The sequence below is a fragment of the Verruconis gallopava genome, assembly GCF_000836295.1.
Source record: "Verruconis gallopava strain CBS 43764 unplaced genomic scaffold supercont1.18, whole genome shotgun sequence".
Lineage (NCBI taxonomy): Eukaryota > Fungi > Ascomycota > Dothideomycetes > Venturiales > Sympoventuriaceae > Verruconis > Verruconis gallopava.
In genome coordinates, this window is record NW_015622154.1 from 183,430 (window position 1) to 200,981 (window position 17,552).

Below are 17,552 nucleotides of genomic sequence, written 5' to 3' on the forward strand. Positions count from 1 at the left end.
TCTCTGGCTTGGGAAACTGACGTAGTGGAATTGGTGACCGAACTTGTCCCACATGCCTGCCAGTCAACCCAGAAAATCCTACTTGTGTATGGGGCAGCACAACAAACGGACAAATAAAACACTTGAAAGAGCCATTATTTTTCAGCCAATCCTCTCATTCTTTAGAAACAATGTTCAAAGATATCCGCCAAAATTTCGAAGACAAAGATAACAAACCAATACATGTGATTTGGCGAGACGGAGCTGATCCCCAAGAGTATGAACGTGCACGTGTTTCAAGAGTCTTCAACTTCAAAATACCAGATAGGCACCCACAAGCCATTGTAGATGTACATGAAGAGTCTGATATTGTGGAAGCTTTGAAGCTAGCCAACCAGAGAAAAAGCCGTGTCTGCGTTCGTGCCGGTGGCCACAGCTGGCCCGTTTGGAGCGTTCGAGACGACGTGATACTTCTGGACCTAGGCCATTATCATGAGACTACTTTGGATGAGAGAACAGGGATTGCCTGCATATCTCCTAGCACTACGGGCCTAGATCTGAATGTCTATCTTTCCGCCAGAGGTCGGATGTTCTGCCCCGGACACTGTCCGAATGTTGGTGTGGGCGGTGCTCTCTTATGTGGTGGGATGGGATGGAATTGCAATGTAGGCTCCATTCTGGACCCTAAACAATCTGTGCTCACAAAAAGAAGAATACGGGGTTTGCATGTGAACAAATTGTTGCCGTTGACGTGGTCACAGCGAATGGTGATCTGGTTCGAGCCGATGCCCGTCAAAACGCCGACCTTTACTGGGCCGCCAGAGGAGCAGGACCATACTTTCCAGGAATTGTTACTCGATTTCACGTGCAGACACGGCCGATTCCACAGTTCATGCGTTCGTCTCGATACATTTATCCTATGAGCAGCTACAGAAAGGCGTTTGGGTGGGTTTTAAATGTGGGTGCTAACTTTTGCGTGCATGATAGACCAAAATGAGAATGCGCACTGATATAAATAGATTGCTTCCGAATTTAAAGGAGGCATTGAGGCTGTCGCCATTGGAAGTTATCCGGTAGATATGGATGAAGCTGCCATCTCGATTAATTTGCTCGCCTTTGGAGAGGATGAAGCAGACTTGAAAAAGTCCTTAAAACAGATAGATGATACTCACCCTAGAGGGACACTTGCTCGCTACTTTTTTGAGGAAACAGACTTGAACATGGAGTACGGGCACAAGGCGAGTTCCTACCCAGTGCATCACCATTACTGCGTGGATGATTCATTTCTTGAGAGCAACGCCAATGTCGTCGAGGTACTGGAGAAAGCCTTTATGACGTTGCCGAACAAAGAGTCGCTAGTGCTCTGGAACACAATGGTGCCACAAAGTCGAAGAAAGCTTCCGGATATGGCGCTCAGCATCCAGTCCGATCATTACTTCGCCATATACGGTATATGCAAAGATGAGCGTGATTACACTCTTTGCGAAACTTGGGTACGCGAGGTTATGGTGGAAGTCAGTAAGCATGAAGAGGGCGTGTACCTAGGAGAGTTTGATCCTCAGGTTCGCTGGTCGAAAATTTGGTGCAAGGAGCAAGCCCAAAGACTCAAGAAGATTATACTGCAAAGAGATCCTGATGGCCGGTTTTGCGACGAAGCCACATTAAATACGGTCTTTTAAGTAAAACCCATACTCGGATTCTAATCGCTTGGCTGTCCAGCTATAATTCCTACCGTGTGACTTTCTCCGGAGTTCAGCTCACCGCATTGTGGAAATGAGACAGGGGTCTTATGCTATCTAATCGAGTCTATAGTTCCCATCAGATCATCTCGACTCTGTTTCTGTTCCATGATCTGTCAATACAATTTCTTTGATTTTGTGTTGTCTAAGCAGCCAGATAATTACCTTTTGCTGAATGGGTCACCCTTTATCTCATGACACGCGAATGAGAACAGTTTCCCATAATGTAGACGAAAGGATTTTCTGGCCTTTTTTGTAGACTTGTGGCTGCTGTCACACGCATGCTGAACACAAAAAAAAAAGAATATCACATGCAACAGTAAATTGACCATTCTCTACCTAATGGCTTTGAACACTGCAACAAGTTCTCTTGCCTCTTAGCTTGCCAACTCACCTCCTGCTAAGAAGGAGACCATACGAGGATACAGTCATTCAAGTTCAAAATGCTTGATAATGACTCCTCGCTGAGCAAGAAATTCAGGTGTTATCTGAACTCCACTTGAGGAGTTGTCCGGACTTTGGGACTGTCTGTTCAAAGATTGAGCCTCGACTCGAGGGTCAACCTCGAATATCTGTTCAGTTTCAATATTTCTATAGATCCGTACATACTCAGACGATACGGAATCATACTTCAGAAGTGACTCAAACCGCTCTGGTAGAGGACCGAGGAAAGCCTCTGCCCCCATTAAACCGCAAGCATAGCATTCTCCGACAACGCGATAACGTTTATTCTTAAGTGGACGTAAAACCAGAGGCATAGGGCAGCCGAGAAGGATGCAAACCTGGTCGCCGGGTTTGGCTTCCTTTGGGGCTAGTCCGATGTATCCTTCAACCGCGGTGAAGAAAGACCTACCTTGACCAAAGGTCCAGAACCAATCAAGCAACCTGTGTCCGCCAGTTCCAGTAGACAAGTCTTCGGCCGTGGGGTCAGCTGCGTTTATCAGGTTTTTTAATATTGCCTTGGACTTCTCGAAGTTTGGGAAATGCGCCAATGGTTGTAAATATTCCTCACCAAAGTACCCACAACAGAGGGTACGACAGTAAGCATCCAGCAAACTACCGTTATTGACATACGAGCCGTTTAACACATCGGGTGGCGCGTAATGAGCTACCGCTGAAACAAGAGTCTTGTTGGACGAATTCTGAAATAAGATTTCTTCTGTTGTTTTCAGGGTAGCAGAAACTGTTCCACAGACACGTAAGATACCATTTCCAAGATACGATGCCACTGCCTCAGACTGGGCGTCCGCGTTGGCGTACCACAATGGATCAGCTACGTTGGCAACTGACCAGTCTGGAACCCATGAAGGCATACTAGGCGGCCCATCTTGCATTTCACAAGAAGCCAAGATTTTGAGGCTCTTGAAATGCTCAATATAGCGAAGCACCAAATTCTGATAGACTTCAGCTGTCGTCAAGGAATAATCAACCTCAAGCTTCATATCTCTCTCGGACTTCTGAAGGATGCTTAACATGGCGTAAATTCTGTCCCTAGGATCTGAACATTTACAGTGCTTCGTTTGGCGCAGAAGTCGACCAAGGGGAATAGCACTGGCATCGTCGCTCATCTGGTAGATCATCTCGATCCTGTTGTGGAATGGTACGGCCTTGGCTCCAAGGTGCTCGCGTTTCTTCGCCTTTTGGCGTAAGCAGAAAAGTGCATTGCGGAAAGATTGCCATCTGATGGTTTTGAAGCCACACATAACAATAGCATCTGGGTTTGCTAGCCGGATCTCCTGTCTGATCCATAGCCTTTCGAACCAGGGACGATGCAGTAGGAAGTAAAGTGCAGAAAGCTCTTTCTCTTCATAAGGCAGGAGCTGTGTTAGATCTGTCCATTGGGGTTCGTCAACAGCTGACAGAGACGGCCGCATCGTAGCATTAAGCCAATCAACGTCGATTTTACGACTCAACTCGTCCATCAAGTCTAGAGCATAAGTACTGTCTTGATCTTCAAGGCCGAGCCAAACCACAACTCTACTAGCCAAGCCATATATGTCTCTCATCAGTTGAACTTGATGTCCCCGTTCTTTCAAGTTTTGCTGGTCGATACAAACTGCGTCAATCCAAAGGACCCGTGGTTTGTCCTCATATCGTAGGTAGGGCAGAGCCTTTGCAAGGTTCACGGTGATAGAAACATAGGTGTCACCAATGGTCCCCACCCGAAGATCAGCCAAATTCTCTAAAGAGCCCCACACATATGAAAGTGCTTCAAAATGGGGGATCGAAGTTCGTGATATATGTGTTTTGTGTAGCGAAACGCATAGCTGATCGGAGAAGCATCCAGGGTGCAACGTCAAAAGTCTGATTTCCGAAGCTTTTGAATCGAGAGGTTCATACTGGTAAGGAGCCATGACTTAAATGCCTTCAAGTTCAAGAAATGTCTTGCTAACTGTCGTTGGGAAGTTGAATGTCGTCGCACATCAATCAGGCTGAGCCCATTTCAGACTAGGCTGCAGCCAAGACGTGATGAGTACTCTTCCAACGCAAGAGGTCCACTTGGACTCGAAGTACGCTGTAAGCGTGGAATGACGACATTCCAAGGCTGAAGACTTTGTTACTGCCAAAGAACAAGTCGTAGTATCCTTTTCATCAAAGTATAGCAAACCAAAAGATTGCATTTCACCAGCGCAAAGAGCTTTTCTTCAGCGATCGAGCGCTATCCTTTCCCCCAAACTTCTGAGCTTGATTCGCTTTCCTTAACCTACACGACCTTGCATGGACATAGAGACGAGCAAAATCGAGGAGGCTTTTTTTTCGCGTTTAGCTTTTCTCGATTCCAACAATTTTTTCCCTCTTACAACGAGAAATTTTCGTTTTGATACGAAGAGAAACTCCGATATGATAAGATAAAGATAAGATCCGAAGTTTCTCCCCGAGCGGAGCTTCACAAGTCATCCAATCGTCCAGCGGAACCGCCGCAGAGATGCTCCAAAAGGTAACTCAATGTAAAAGAGGCTTTACGGGACGGACACTTTAGTGCTGGATCCACAGGTCAGTGTCACAAGCCCTTATCGCGTTTTCGGCGATGCGTCGGATGGAGTTGTATGTACATGCGCCTGACGCTTTGGCGACACTCATTTTGAATATATAAATGCAAACGTGTCGGGCACGATGTACCACTTCGTTGCACCAAGCATATTCGGCCTGAAGAAGTCAACAATACTTTCCAATTCAACATCCTGACTTGGTACATTTCACATAATCAACATGTCTCAGTCGGACTCAGATCCTTCGGGGCACTCACATCCGCGCCATGAGCTCCAGCGAGTGGAGACCCAATCGACGTTGCGCGAATTGGGCCTTTCGCCTGTGATCCCCACGGTCGATGTCAACTACCCGGAGGTTGGAAGACCAGAATCGCCCGTGTTTCCTGAAGAGTACGTTGTCGAAACGGCTACGGGTCTTGTACCCGAGCTTTCGTTGGAGCAGATCCGTTCGAAGCCTTTGGAAGACCCTTTAGATCTCGAGAAGAGGGCGACCGCCGAGTTCGTAACCTTCACGATCGGCGACAGCGAGAATCCGCACAACTGGTCTCGTGGTTTCCGATGGTACATCACACTCGTGGCGTCTCTACTAGTCGTGTGCATAGCCTTTGGATCGTCTATCGTAACCGGTGGCCTGGGCCTGATCGAGGAAAAATACCACGTCTCTCTCGAAGTCGCTACCCTCACTTGCTCCATCATGGTGTGCGGCTTTGCCGTCGGTCCACTCCTGTGGTCTCCTCTGTCTGAGATCATCGGTCGGCGACCTGTATACATCATCTCACTCACGCTCTACACCATCTTCAACATCCCATGCGCTCTCTCTCCCAACATCGGAGGCCTCCTCGTCTGCAGGTTTCTGTGCGGCGTCTTCTCCAGCTCCGGCCTCTCTTTGGCTGGCGGAACCATCGCTGACGTATGGAACATAAAAGAGCGCGGTATGGCGATCGCATTCTTTGCTGCTGCCCCGTATTGCGGCCCCGTCATCGGCCCCATCGTCTGCGGCTGGATCGCTGTCGGTACACACCGTCTTGACCTTTTCTTTTGGGTTAATCTTGCATTCGCGGGTGCGGTAACAATCATGGTTGGCTTGATCCCCGAAACCTACGCACCAGTCATCCTCAAGCGACGGGCCAGGAAACTGCGAGAGGAATCCGGCAACCCGAACATCATGACGGAACAAGAGAAAGTCAAGCTCACGTTCAGCCAGGTCGTCCGCACCAGCCTGATCCGACCAATCACAATGATTCTGACCGAGCCTGTTCTCGACCTGATGTGCATGTACATCGTTCTCATTTATTCCATGTTGTACGCCTTCTTTTTTGCGTACCCGATCATTTTCGGCAAGCTGTACGGCTATAACGATGGCCAAATTGGTCTGATGTTTATTCCAATCCTGATCGGCGCGGGCTTCGCCCTTTTTGCTACCCCTATGGTCGAAAAACAGTTTCGCCGTATCTGCGCAGCACGAGATCCGGAGCCTGAGGATCGGTTGATTGCCGCCCTCATCGGTGCACCTTGCATTCCTATATCTCTCTTCATACTTGGCGCCACGTCTTTCAAGCACATCATCTGGGTTGGCCCAGCCTCTTCTGGTATTGCATTTGGCTTCGGCATGGTCCTATGCTACTATGCTGTCAACAACTACATCATCGACTCGTATCAGAACTATGCAGCTTCCGCACTCGCAGCAAAAGTCTTCTTGCGTTCGGGCGGTGGCGCAGCTTTTCCACTGTTTATAACTCAAATGTATGATGCGCTCGGTCTGCAGTGGGCATCATGGCTATTGGCCTTCATCGGCGTTGGCATGTTTTTCATCCCATTTCTGTTTTATTTTTTCGGTGCCAGTTTACGGGCGAAGCTCACCAGGCATTGAAAGCGTGTATTGCCAAGATGCATATAATAATGATGGGAAGAGCAGAATGCAAAGCTATCGTGTTGTATTCTTACGCATTAGGTCGGTGTTAATCGTGAGGCAATATCAACATTCTAAGCAAACATTAGTATTTTTCATTCTTGTTTTTCAACACTGACGGACTGTCGACATAAGAACATACCAAGAAAGCATAAATGGTCAAAAACGGGCCTGTTGGGCTGTAAGTGCAACCCTAGTATTTCACATTTGATGTGGTGCCTCGCTTGTACATGGGATGCGATTCACAGCCAAAGATTGAGAAGTCTAAGTGGTTGCGAATTACGAATTGCGCCACTTACAGTTATTCCAAGCTCTTTATCGAACAGCAAAGCGGAAGCAGAAAATCCAGTCATGATGTTTTAGACCATTGCATTTGACACACATTTAATCACTCTGAATACAAGAAGGTCGGTGATAGCAGAGGAGAATAAAGAACCCATCAGAAATACATTTCACAATTTGAACTCTTTCTCTCCCACTGCTTCGCTCCCCTTCTTAACCAGCAGAACTTCATCATCGTACTCATCAAACTTTGCTTGGTCATCTTAGCCAGACACCTGCAACTCACTACTGCTGTCCTTTACACCGTACATTAAGATTACGCGCTGCATCCTTGCATCTCTCTTTCTCCTGCTCGCTTTACTTCATCGCAACAAAAAGGGTGAGAGCATTATGTACAATACCCTTTGAAGAAAATAAAAAGATAGAACCAATTACAGGTTCATAATGAAGCGCAAGAATCGCGAACGCAGAACGCGGACAATGCAGATGCAAAAATATGTTCTTGTAGCAGGAAGCCGAAGGAGCACAAATGTCGAGAGTGCTGACAGTATCACGCGTGATGACGATGCCGTAGTAGTCGACCGATTGTGTCTGTGTGTGCGTGTAATTGATTTTTTTTTCATGGTTTTCGTGTCGTTCTTATATGCCGCGTCTTGAAAATGATGTTTGCGCAAAGCGCGCATTGTGTGGGCCGACCTATCGACTGCAAGGAGATGTCGAGCCTCTCTTCTCGTGTGAGTTGGATAAAGCGAAATGAAATAAAGAGTGTGTAAGTGGAGAGAAGCTGAGTTGCTTCTCCACCGATAGACTTAAGGATAACAAGTCGTCGCTTATGATGTCGGAGACGACAGAGATGCTTTGAAAGAAGAAAATTGGCCGCAACAGTGAATTGGGGTCTCAAATGGCCAAAGGTGGTATTCGCACAACCAAGTAAAACGCCCCTGGACGATCCCGAAGGAGAGAAAAACACCAAGATGCTTAAATGTCGAAAACGCGAGTGCTTGATCAGAGCTGAAAAATATCGCTCGAACGCCGCAATGGGAAAGCCGGACTCAGATGGCGGCCAGGAAAGAGGTTGCGGGATACGGACGAGCGATCGAGTGGCTCTGCCATGAGATAAGTGTCACCTTAAATTCATTGACAGGAGCATCGAAAGCAAAGAAATTGAGCCACAAGCATGTCAATAGGAAGCCATACGTCTAGCGAACATTCGCCCAGGCGTACCGTCCAACATCATGCAAGCATCCGATGCTGACCGGCTTGGACTGTCCTCCATCTGACAGCTCTGTCCAAAGGCGAAGGTCTGTGCTCTGCTCAATTTCCCTCGACCCTTCAGTCGACCTAGTCCTCGCTCGCAAGCACTTTCGTGCGCTGCGTCGTCCATGAGCACATAGTTCTGTGGATAACAGCGTGACCTGTGGTTTGAGAAGAAGGCGCTGTAACCACCGTCGAGGATGTAAACCTCAGGGTATGACAGCTTAGGATACTGGGATGCGTTGACAGCACGGTCTTGCTTACGTATAAATGAAGCCCTGTTTATCTAGTCAGCACAAGACATCAATTGCAATTGGTTGACCGACATCAATGGAGCACGATGATTCGAGTATTCGCAATGGAATATCACTAGAGTGTTTGGCTGGACGTTTGTGAACAGATCCTTTGCCAACTTCTCCTTGTCGTTGTAATTTAACGCCCCTTGAATATGGCCGCCATCATACTCGTACTCAAATCGACAATCAACAATCAGCGTCTTCTCGAACTGGTCGTTGTACTTTCCGTCCAGGACATTGATCATCGTATCATGGGTGATACGCGGTAGACTACCGTGCTCAGGTCTGTCACCATCCGGGATGAAATGTGGTAGCTTCAAGCAAGGGACCTCGTCTACGTCCATGATGGATTGAAGCCCACTCGGCACGTACTGTTTCTCTTGCTTCATCACGTCCTCTGGATGCTCAAACATGCTCAAGGATCTGCGAAACTGCTTCCTAGGCCGAGGCATCGAGGTCACTGAACGCTTGACTTGGATATTAATTGGCGACCCATTGCCTCGAGCTAATATGCTCGCGCCTGCGAAGAGATGGCGAGGCCGCGGAGGGCAGTCGATCGAGCTGTCAAAGGGGTTTTTCTCTTGGGGTGGAGATGCTTTGAAGCACTCGTCCAACGATGATGTGGAGATGCTCGTGGTCAAGCCGTTGCCACCTGCACCAAATTTAAACGGCGGCAGCTGTTCCTGTGGTTTGTTATTTGGCACGTTCGTCGTCGACGCAGGTCTACTCCGTGCAAATGCAGGCCTTAGATAAGCCGATCGCTTCCGTCTAATCTCAGGTCAGCAGGAAAAATCGTCTAGTTCACGTGAGCAAAAGCATACTCCAGAGGTCGAACAGGTGGAGCCTGTAGAAAATTGGATGCCGTGACTTCGCATGAGGATATCATGTCTTCGTCTGGGCTTGGCTCTGGAGTTGGAGATTGCACTTGTATATCTTGAATGAAGGAGAAAGGTGGTTTGTGTGGCAGGGGAGAAATGTCCATCGAGTCCCCTGCGTAACCAGGAGAGGAGGAGGGTATCGGCGGTGTGGTAACACCTTCCCATGATGGCTTGATTGGTGGAGTCGTTGCACCTTCTACCGAGCCGCTTGTGTTAGACAAGGACTCTGCCATGGTGGAGTAGCGCACACACGAGCTTACCTCGATTGATTTCGGCAGTAAATAGACCAGAGGTAAATAAAGACCTGCGCGGTGTGGGCAACTGCGGGCTGCATGTACGTTAGACTAACTGTAGCGCCTCGCATAGTGCATGTGATAAAAACGAACGTATCACACACCTTTGATCAATGTGGAAGTTCTGAGACAGATCTGCCGCCAAACTTGCCGTCGGAGAGGACCCTCGAACACCGGTTTTCAGCGTGAAGTAGTCGGAGGAGTGTTTTTTCATGCTCAAGTCACGAAAGTTGAAGTTGGGCTTTCCAAAAGGGTTATGGCGTGGACGCGGCACATTTGTGATATCTCGTCCAAATCCGAAGGGTCGAGGCGGGGGCTGCATGGCCGCCAGAGGCGACGAGAACTCCATGCTGGCGTCTTGATTACTTATGTCCGGGCCCAATTGATGACGGGTCCAGCGGCTGTAAGCGATACTGTTGCTCTAGAAGATGTGTGACTGTAGGGAACGGGGGTATAAGGGCTGCGATCTTGGGTGACGATAAGCATGCAAGACGACCAAACTGCAGAGTCAAGGGTTAGCAAGCGAGGTGACAAAGGGCGACAATGCGGGCACAGAAGCTCCAGGGGACTGACTGAAGATCTCAACAGCTGCTGGTATGGCAATATTCCATGGATGGCGGGAGATATCCTCGTACAGAGTGCACTTCTTCAGCGACAGCTGCGGGATAGCGAGCGAACGAGACCGGGGGAGGGAAGAGGCTCTGCGTGCTTCCCTTGGTGGGATAAAGACCGAAGGCACCTCCTGGGGACGGAAGAGGTAGGAATGAGAGACGATGGCCGCGAGCAGATGGCGACGACGAGGTGGATGAAGCAGGAGCAGGAGGGCTGCTCTGCGTTGAAGAAGCAGAGGAAGCAGAGCAAGCGGATGCAGCAGAGCCTGCTGGTTGCCCAGAGTAACAAAGGCGAGTCTCAGCAAGCCGGGCTGCGCAGACGCCTTGGTGTGGGGCGGGAGGTGGATGGGGGGCGTTCGCTGTTTGCTGGGAGCGCGGGCAGCCTTTAGCGCCAGCTTTTTTTTTCAGCGGCCAGCTTGCGCTCCAGCTGGGCCGGGACGCGCTGCGATACGGTACGGTACGATACGGCTGGTACAGCACGATACGGCTGGTACAGTACGATACGGCCAGGACGGAGCCGCTCTGTTTTGTACGGCCGGCAGCTGGATGCCGGATCAGGCGGGCAGCACCGCGATGCGTCCCGTCCAAAGCGAAGGGAACAGTCAGGACGACCACCAATGCTGCTGCTGCTGTCTTTGCTATCTGTGCTGCGGAAAAAAAAACGCCTAATCGGCACTGCTTGCTGCTCTGTACCACCTTCGTCGTCATTGGCGGTCTTGCTTCCGTCTTCTTTGTCACGCCGGGAACGCGCTGTGACGCACTAGCAGGTCCTTCACCACGGACATGGGGGCCGCACCGTGCTGCACTGGCAGCAGCGCCACCGACTCAGGCCCATGGCGACAAAGACGACGACTGTGGTGATGATGACTGCCACTGTTGTTGGCACATCGTCATCATGATTAGTATTTTCATTACCATGACCAGGCAAACGGGCAAATCTTCTCTTCCAACCCTCCGCACCAAACCTCCAGCTCCAGCCTCGTCAGCGCCATGGATCCTCAGCGTTTTTTTGTTGCTTGGGCACCGGCTTCGCACAGGGCAGGCCTTGCACCGCGGCGTCGGCTACCCGTGTAAGTGTTTGACAAATGCTTACCTCTGGCGTGGTCGCTACGTGGGCGACAACACACAAAACGCGTGTCCGAGCAATCAGGCAACTCTGTCTGCATGTCCCTCATCCAGCTTTCATCATCTCATTCTTCATCTTGCAAACCGCTCTTTTCGCCAGCCTGGAATTGTCCCTCATCAAGCATTCGACCTTGTCGTCATCCATTCAATTTGCCGAACTAGCTCAGCGCCAGCAAGGCACGTCCCGATTCAGTTTGGTCACTGGCGAGAAAGGGCTCCTAATCAGCATCGCTATTCGCTAGTCCACGTCTTCCACGCGACAAGCTCATCAAACAGGACAGTGACCATGCCCTAATCGGCCTCGCTACATCGCATCGCTATCGATCAGCTGTCTCACAGATCAGGCGTTGCACACTACACACGCAGGGATGACCGCGGATGGCATCATTGCCTCTCGTGCCACTCCGAACCGCTGTGAGATCATCCGCAAGGACAAACCCAGTTGCTTGCCTTGGTTGACGATCAGACGCTGACCGTGTCGCTGACCACTTGGATCGAGCCGGACTCTGCACATCGAAGGATGCAGACGACGCTTGACATCATAGCATTGAACAGTAAACCGGTTCGATCAAACATGTTTGCACGCGTGCATGAACATGCCCATGTTTTACAATGCAGCTACAGCAACATTGGGTTGCTTTCCTTTTTTTGCTTGTGTTCTGTGTGGCCCCCGCCTTCTACCGTTCAAATCTCTGTAGGCGCTGCCTTTGCCGAACAGCTGTCAAGCCATGATCTTCATCGATAAGAAGCGAGCCGCGAGGGGAAATCCTTCAGCTGACCGGTCTCGCCGACGCGTCCAAGCATTTGTTTAGCGGAATGATGGGTGCCAGCAAGGGGAAAACATCAGCGCGGCAACGTCAACCAGCCTGTTGGACAAGAGCGAACCTACCCCTCTTGCGAGCGTGCCCCGCAAACGAGCTGCCTCTCGGAATCACACCTTTGAGTTGCAACAGGCCGTTGTAGACGCTGCGGCCGGGTGGGCAATCTAAAGCCGGCGCGAGGCTGTTTCACGTCCGTCGCCTACGCGCCGGTTCACGCGAGCTGTATTTGCCAAGACAAAGTAAACAAAACGAAAGGTGCGCGCCAGCCCGTGATCGCAGACCCGAAATGCGGCCGCTGATTCGTCGCCCAGGCCGGTCCAAACATCGCCCTATTTTCGTCTCAACGTTTATCTCGCTATCGCTCCATTTTAAAGTTACGATCTAGGTTGAAAAGTCGGTGAGCTTCGTACAAGGATCCTTCCACGAGATCGTGCAAAAGAAGCAAAGAAAACGACAATAATGAAAACCACAATAGAAACTCTCTGCCCGTGAGCTCTGTGTTCTGCGACTTGAGCGTAAGCCCTGGACCCATCAGCCTCCCTTCCCTCCCCCTAACTTTTCCAGCTGAGGAAAAGCCTCCCGGCCAGAGATACCCCATTGTGGGTGGAGCCTTGTTAGAGCGGGTACGATGCAGGGTGCTGCAACAAAACTAGGACAAAAACTTTGCGTTCGCTGCGGAGAAAGGCTCCTAATCTGGGACGTCTCTGATTGTCACGAGCCCTCGACGAGATACCTGAGTCGACGTGAACTGATTAGGTAGGATTTTCAGCTGGATGCTGTTCGTGGTTTAAAGTTCGTGCACAACGTCAGGAATACGTGTGTTCGACGCGAACGTGACGGAGTACAAGCCTAGAAGTCTTAAGAGTATATCGACACTTTGGCTTTCAAGCTGGGCTTTACTAGACATTATCGGTCACGTCAAGAGTTCATGCTGAGCTACACAAGCCGCTGTCAACAATGCCACCCTTGAGCAGATCGGGGCCAGAAAGACTACCCACCTTGCATTCGCTTGGCGAGACTGTCCGGACCGATGAGCCTCAAAGCAAGTCAAGCAAGGTACGGATCAATTCTCGCAAATGAATGTATAGCCCTTCGCTTGTTCAATTAGGACATCAATCCATCTTACGGGAACAGTCTTGAAACCTGTCCCTGAAGAGCGAGGCTATTTAATTATTTGGGTTTGAGCTAAAATGACAGTCAACCTGTTTGATGCCTCTGGCTGTATCGTGTCAACATGGACAAATTCAACCCAACGCCTTACGTCTGCTTCCCGTACTTGCTGTCCCACAGCTCGCGGAAGAGTTCTTTGTCTACGGCAAACTCCTCCAGAAAGTCTCTCTCGATTTCATGTCCCCTCCTGCCCACAAGTACTAGGCTGTGCAGCGGCTTTCCCAGGTCGGCCTGACACAGCTGGCCTAGAGTGCCTGCCACTATCTGCATGTCCTCACTGCCAACACGGCTCACCCCAACTGCTAGTGCGTCTTTGCCACATACTCCACCTTTCAGCTCGTCCTCCACCTCTACCATCTGCTTCGCACACTCTGCTACAGTCATAAACCGCGGAGGCAGGTACTTCATCCTACCTGTCCTGGCCAGCAGGTCAAGGTCTGGTTCTTTGACCTTGATGTCAAGTAGGATCAGAGTGTGTAGTCCGATAGAAGTGTTTTCTTGGAGGCGAGGATACCATGACGTGGGTCGCCAATTGTCCGTAAACCATACCATTGAGATGGTTTGCCCGAAATTGTAAAGAGACAGTCCTGTGGCACCGATGCCCGTCAAGATAGAGGCATTTGGCAGGGTACGCGTTGGTATGGACTGCTGGCGGGCACGTAGAGACAGATCGGTGTGAGTGGTTGCTCTAGCGCTACATCAGCAACAATGTGGTAGAAAGTAGCATGAAAGTTGCACACCCAAACGGATCGCCTACCACAAGAAAAGCTACGTCGACTTTATCCGCATCCTTTAGTATATCGTCGGATTGGGATTCGACCATCTCCCTGTCCGCGAGAATGATGTCTCTCCCGTAGAAGGCCTCCTACTGCACGCTGATCAGCTCACTTCTGCCGAAAAAAAGACGATGTCCTCTCAGTACCAGTTCACCTTTGCCCACCAGCAAAACCGCCGTGTACGATTCGAGGTAGACACGGTCCGCTTTCTTGACGACTTCAAGACCAGCCACGCTGATATCCTTTTCGGACGCCAGACCGAGACCTATAAAGTACAGCATTTTTTGTTTCCGTGAGCTTCAATGCGCTTCGTGTAGGGTCGTCGGCGCGCATGTAAGCAAGTTTTTTTGTACGAATTTTCGAGTCGGCGAAAGTGGGGGTCGTGGTTGCATGGTGGGGCACAGGAAAGCGTTGACACGACTGTGGGACAAAAATGCAAGAGGCCTCAGTCCAGCTCATCGCCTCCAATCCATATTCGCAGCAGCCGTCCAGTTTGGCTCGGGCGGGAAATGCGGAAATGCGTTTCTTATCAGATCTTCCCTCTGCTTCTTGAGGGAGCCTGGTGGCGAAGCGCCACGTCGTGCAAGCTCGAAGTGAGTGCAGCGTTTCCGTATAAAGAATTTGGGAGGCTCTTTAATGGGGATATATCGGTCTACATGAACTTGATGTTCTTCGAAAGTGAGCGGCGGATCGTTGTTTTTGAGTGTTCGAAATCATCATGTATTCACTCAAGTCTAAGCAAAGCTTCCCATCGACCTGGTCGAGGATATCTTTTTTGTTCCTCGACATTCATCTTTGACGGAGCTTGGATTACTTAGCTGATTCATCAACCCTCCAAAGACTTATTTGTCTCATATCTCGCCGTTCGCTGCATTCTCTGATCATATCGCCTTTACGTGGGCTTCGATGAGCTGTCAGCTTTAAGGCATGTTCCCAAGTTTCGAGCAACAGCAGAATATCTCAGCTGTGGGCCAGATTGCTCTTCAGCTCGTTTCGACGCCATCGTGTGCACATTGATCTGCGAGATCAAAAACGACATAAAGGCCTGTCTTCCACGACACCACATCGAAACTGTCAGTCGCCCCATTTTGATTGTCGATGAATTCTTTCATCGTCCCCCTGCCGCGAATTGGGGATCGATCAAGACAATGAAAGTACATCAATCCGCATAAGTATGATGTACCTTCTCTGGATCAATCTCCTTTGCAGTGCATGTTCGCGAAATTTCTCCGACTTTAGATCAGGTGTCTCATGAAACAAACAACTACCTTCGCTATTATTGTCCCAAGCCGTCAAAAGCAATATTGTTCACCATTCGGGATCCTTTCGCTCATACTCAGAATTCATCACTAATAACCATTCTCCTTTAGCTATAACACATCGGCAGTCTTGGATGGTGGTGGCTACTGAACATATGGCAGATAGAGAAGCGCCGATGAGCTCTGTTGTTGCTGAAGGGTGATATGGCGGGGCAAAGCAGCGGTATGCAAATCTCGCAAGCGCACGAAAGAATCAAATTGTCCGTGGTCAGGGGAGCAACTTCCTAGCAGTGACAGTACACATTGGGGAAAATTTGTCCACAGTGGTCAAAAAGTCTGCGAATGTGCTGCAAGAGGCGGCGAAGAAGGGTAACATAGTAACAATATTATGTCCATGCTTTAAGCAAGAGGGCTTCATTGGTTGGGGGGCGCGACAACAACGCAATCTCAAACTTGAATCCACAGAGAGGGTCAGAGAACCTCAGAATAGGCGGCATACCGTTTCAATTTAAAAAAATATATATAAAATGAATATATTTCGAGTTAGGAACATGTCGAATGAGACGTAGGAATTCGGAATTGCCTAGCCTCCGGAAGGGACCGGCGACACTCGAAAAAAGAACGTCGTGAAGTGAATGCCTTTTCTCGGGACATCTCATTTCAATTGTTGTGAATTTTTTTTTTATTTTGGTACTTAAAGAGAAGAGTGAAAGGATTTCTAGAGAAACGGCAAGAATTGCAGGCATCCAAGCCTGTGTCTACGACATTGATAGATCCTTACGTGTCATCTTGTATTCAAACTTGGGATAAAAAAAAAGCTTTCACGTATTTTTGCTGTTGTCAAGTTGCTGGTCATTCTTCTCCTTGGGAGATAAATTACAAGAGTTCACATATCAAAAACCAACAAGGCGAGGAATGTCCCACTACTAGGTTGTACCGTTGCATTGACACGGCCACAGCACAATACTCTACCAATGACTCCATCAACCAGTCAGATGAAACACGCCATTATCACTGCTTGGGAAGAACCGCCAAAGTTCGTTGATACAGCAGCTCCTCAACTAGATCCGGTCGACGATAAAGTGCTGATCCGGGTAGAAGCAGCTGCGGCTCATCAGCTCGTGCGGCTCCGGGCATCTGGAAAGCATTACTCGGTAAAGACGCTGCCTCACGTTCCTGGTGTTGACGGGGTCGGGACCACACCGGACGGCCAAAATGTCTACTTCTTCACGTTTGCGCCGGCCCCGGGCTCCTTTGCAGAGTTCGTTCGCGTGCCAAAAGGCAATGTGACGCCTTTGCCTGACGGGCTAGATAAGATTCAAGTTGCTGCATTGGTTAATCCGGTAATGTCCTCGTGGATGGCACTAAGAAGGCGCACGTTTTGCCGACCTCCCAATTTCACAGTGTTGATACTTGGAGCGACCTCTACGTCTGGCAGGTTGGCAATATCAGTCGCGCGTGCTCTAGGTGCAGGAAGAGTAATTGGTTGCGCCAGAAACGAGGAATCTCTCGCAAGACTGGGACTTGATCAGGCGATACGCTTGCGCGAGCCTGTCACCGAGACTGATTTTTCAGACTTGCAAGATGTTGATGTTGTCCTTGACTACGTGTACGGTCAAGCCGCCGCGCACTTACTTTCCACGATCAAGTGTACCCGTCGTGTACAATTCATACAGATCGGTAGCCTCTCTGGTCCAACCATCGATCTTCCAGCACACACAATCAGATCGAAAAACATTTCGCTTATTGGGTCGGGAATAGGAAGTTGGGCAGATGAAGAACTAAGGGAGGAGCTTCCTGATCTTTTGCAAGCCATGACAAAGTTTGAAACTGTCACGTTGAACGTGGTTCCACTGAGCGAGATCGAACGCCATTGGAGTGAGGGCAAGGACAGAACAGTGTTCACAATGTAGCACGAGGCAAATTTTAACTTAGGAGAGTTGCAACCACGGTGTCGTTACCATCGTGGCTGGCGAGCATTCCTTTGTAGTCATAACCGTAGGGACTTCTAAATCGAGCGTCGACTCTGAATATTATGTGTTTGGTGTAACTTCGTGTATATAGGGTTGAATATGGTATTTTCTATGACCTCCAAGCTGTTGAATTCTCCCGTTTAAACCAGTTTTGCCTGTTTGGAGTGGAAGTCCAGACACTGTTCGTTGCGCGCTGT

General features: G+C 49.5%; 6 protein-coding genes across 6 annotated transcripts; 3 read left to right on the forward strand and 3 right to left on the reverse strand.

The window, feature by feature from the left end:
• The first annotated feature begins 116 nt into the window (after positions 1-116).
• Positions 117-1,821, forward strand: PV09_05684 (uncharacterized protein). Its single transcript, XM_016359221.1, has 3 exons — positions 117-644; positions 692-937; positions 999-1,821. The coding sequence occupies exons 1-3, from the start codon at positions 171-173 to the stop codon at positions 1,656-1,658; spliced, it is 1,380 nt and encodes a 459-aa protein (XP_016212900.1). The 5' UTR covers positions 117-170; the 3' UTR covers positions 1,659-1,821.
• Positions 1,822-2,146: 325 nt separating this feature from the next.
• Positions 2,147-4,586, reverse strand: PV09_05685 (uncharacterized protein; the record flags this gene model as incomplete). The annotated part of the gene is made up of 1 exon (XM_016359222.1): positions 2,147-4,586. The coding sequence occupies exon 1, from the start codon at positions 4,070-4,072 to the stop codon at positions 2,147-2,149; it is 1,926 nt and encodes a 641-aa protein (XP_016212901.1). The 5' UTR covers positions 4,073-4,586.
• A 250-nt stretch (positions 4,587-4,836) lies between these two features.
• On the forward strand, positions 4,837-6,978 carry PV09_05686 (uncharacterized protein). Its single transcript, XM_016359223.1, has one exon. The coding sequence runs from the start codon at positions 4,929-4,931 to the stop codon at positions 6,576-6,578; it is 1,650 nt and encodes a 549-aa protein (XP_016212902.1). The 5' UTR covers positions 4,837-4,928; the 3' UTR covers positions 6,579-6,978.
• On the reverse strand, positions 6,655-10,513 carry PV09_05687 (uncharacterized protein). Its single transcript, XM_016359224.1, has 7 exons — positions 10,194-10,513; positions 9,725-10,120; positions 9,588-9,655; positions 9,271-9,523; positions 8,480-9,217; positions 6,760-8,431; positions 6,655-6,691 (listed from the first exon to the last, which is right to left on the reverse strand). The coding sequence occupies exons 2-6, from the start codon at positions 9,967-9,969 to the stop codon at positions 8,080-8,082; spliced, it is 1,656 nt and encodes a 551-aa protein (XP_016212903.1). The 5' UTR covers positions 9,970-10,120; positions 10,194-10,513; the 3' UTR covers positions 6,655-6,691; positions 6,760-8,079.
• Positions 10,514-13,211: 2,698 nt separating this feature from the next.
• PV09_05688 (diphthine synthase) lies at positions 13,212-14,489 on the reverse strand. The gene is made up of 3 exons (XM_016359225.1): positions 14,270-14,489; positions 14,088-14,212; positions 13,212-14,035 (listed from the first exon to the last, which is right to left on the reverse strand). Exons 1-3 carry the CDS (start codon positions 14,402-14,404, stop codon positions 13,435-13,437), a joined length of 861 nt encoding a protein of 286 aa, XP_016212904.1. The 5' UTR covers positions 14,405-14,489; the 3' UTR covers positions 13,212-13,434.
• A 1,558-nt stretch (positions 14,490-16,047) lies between these two features.
• PV09_05689 (uncharacterized protein) lies at positions 16,048-17,447 on the forward strand. Its single transcript, XM_016359226.1, has 2 exons — positions 16,048-16,290; positions 16,342-17,447. Exon 2 carries the CDS (start codon positions 16,357-16,359, stop codon positions 17,293-17,295), a length of 939 nt encoding a protein of 312 aa, XP_016212905.1. The 5' UTR covers positions 16,048-16,290; positions 16,342-16,356; the 3' UTR covers positions 17,296-17,447.
• Positions 17,448-17,552: the final 105 nt, after the last annotated feature.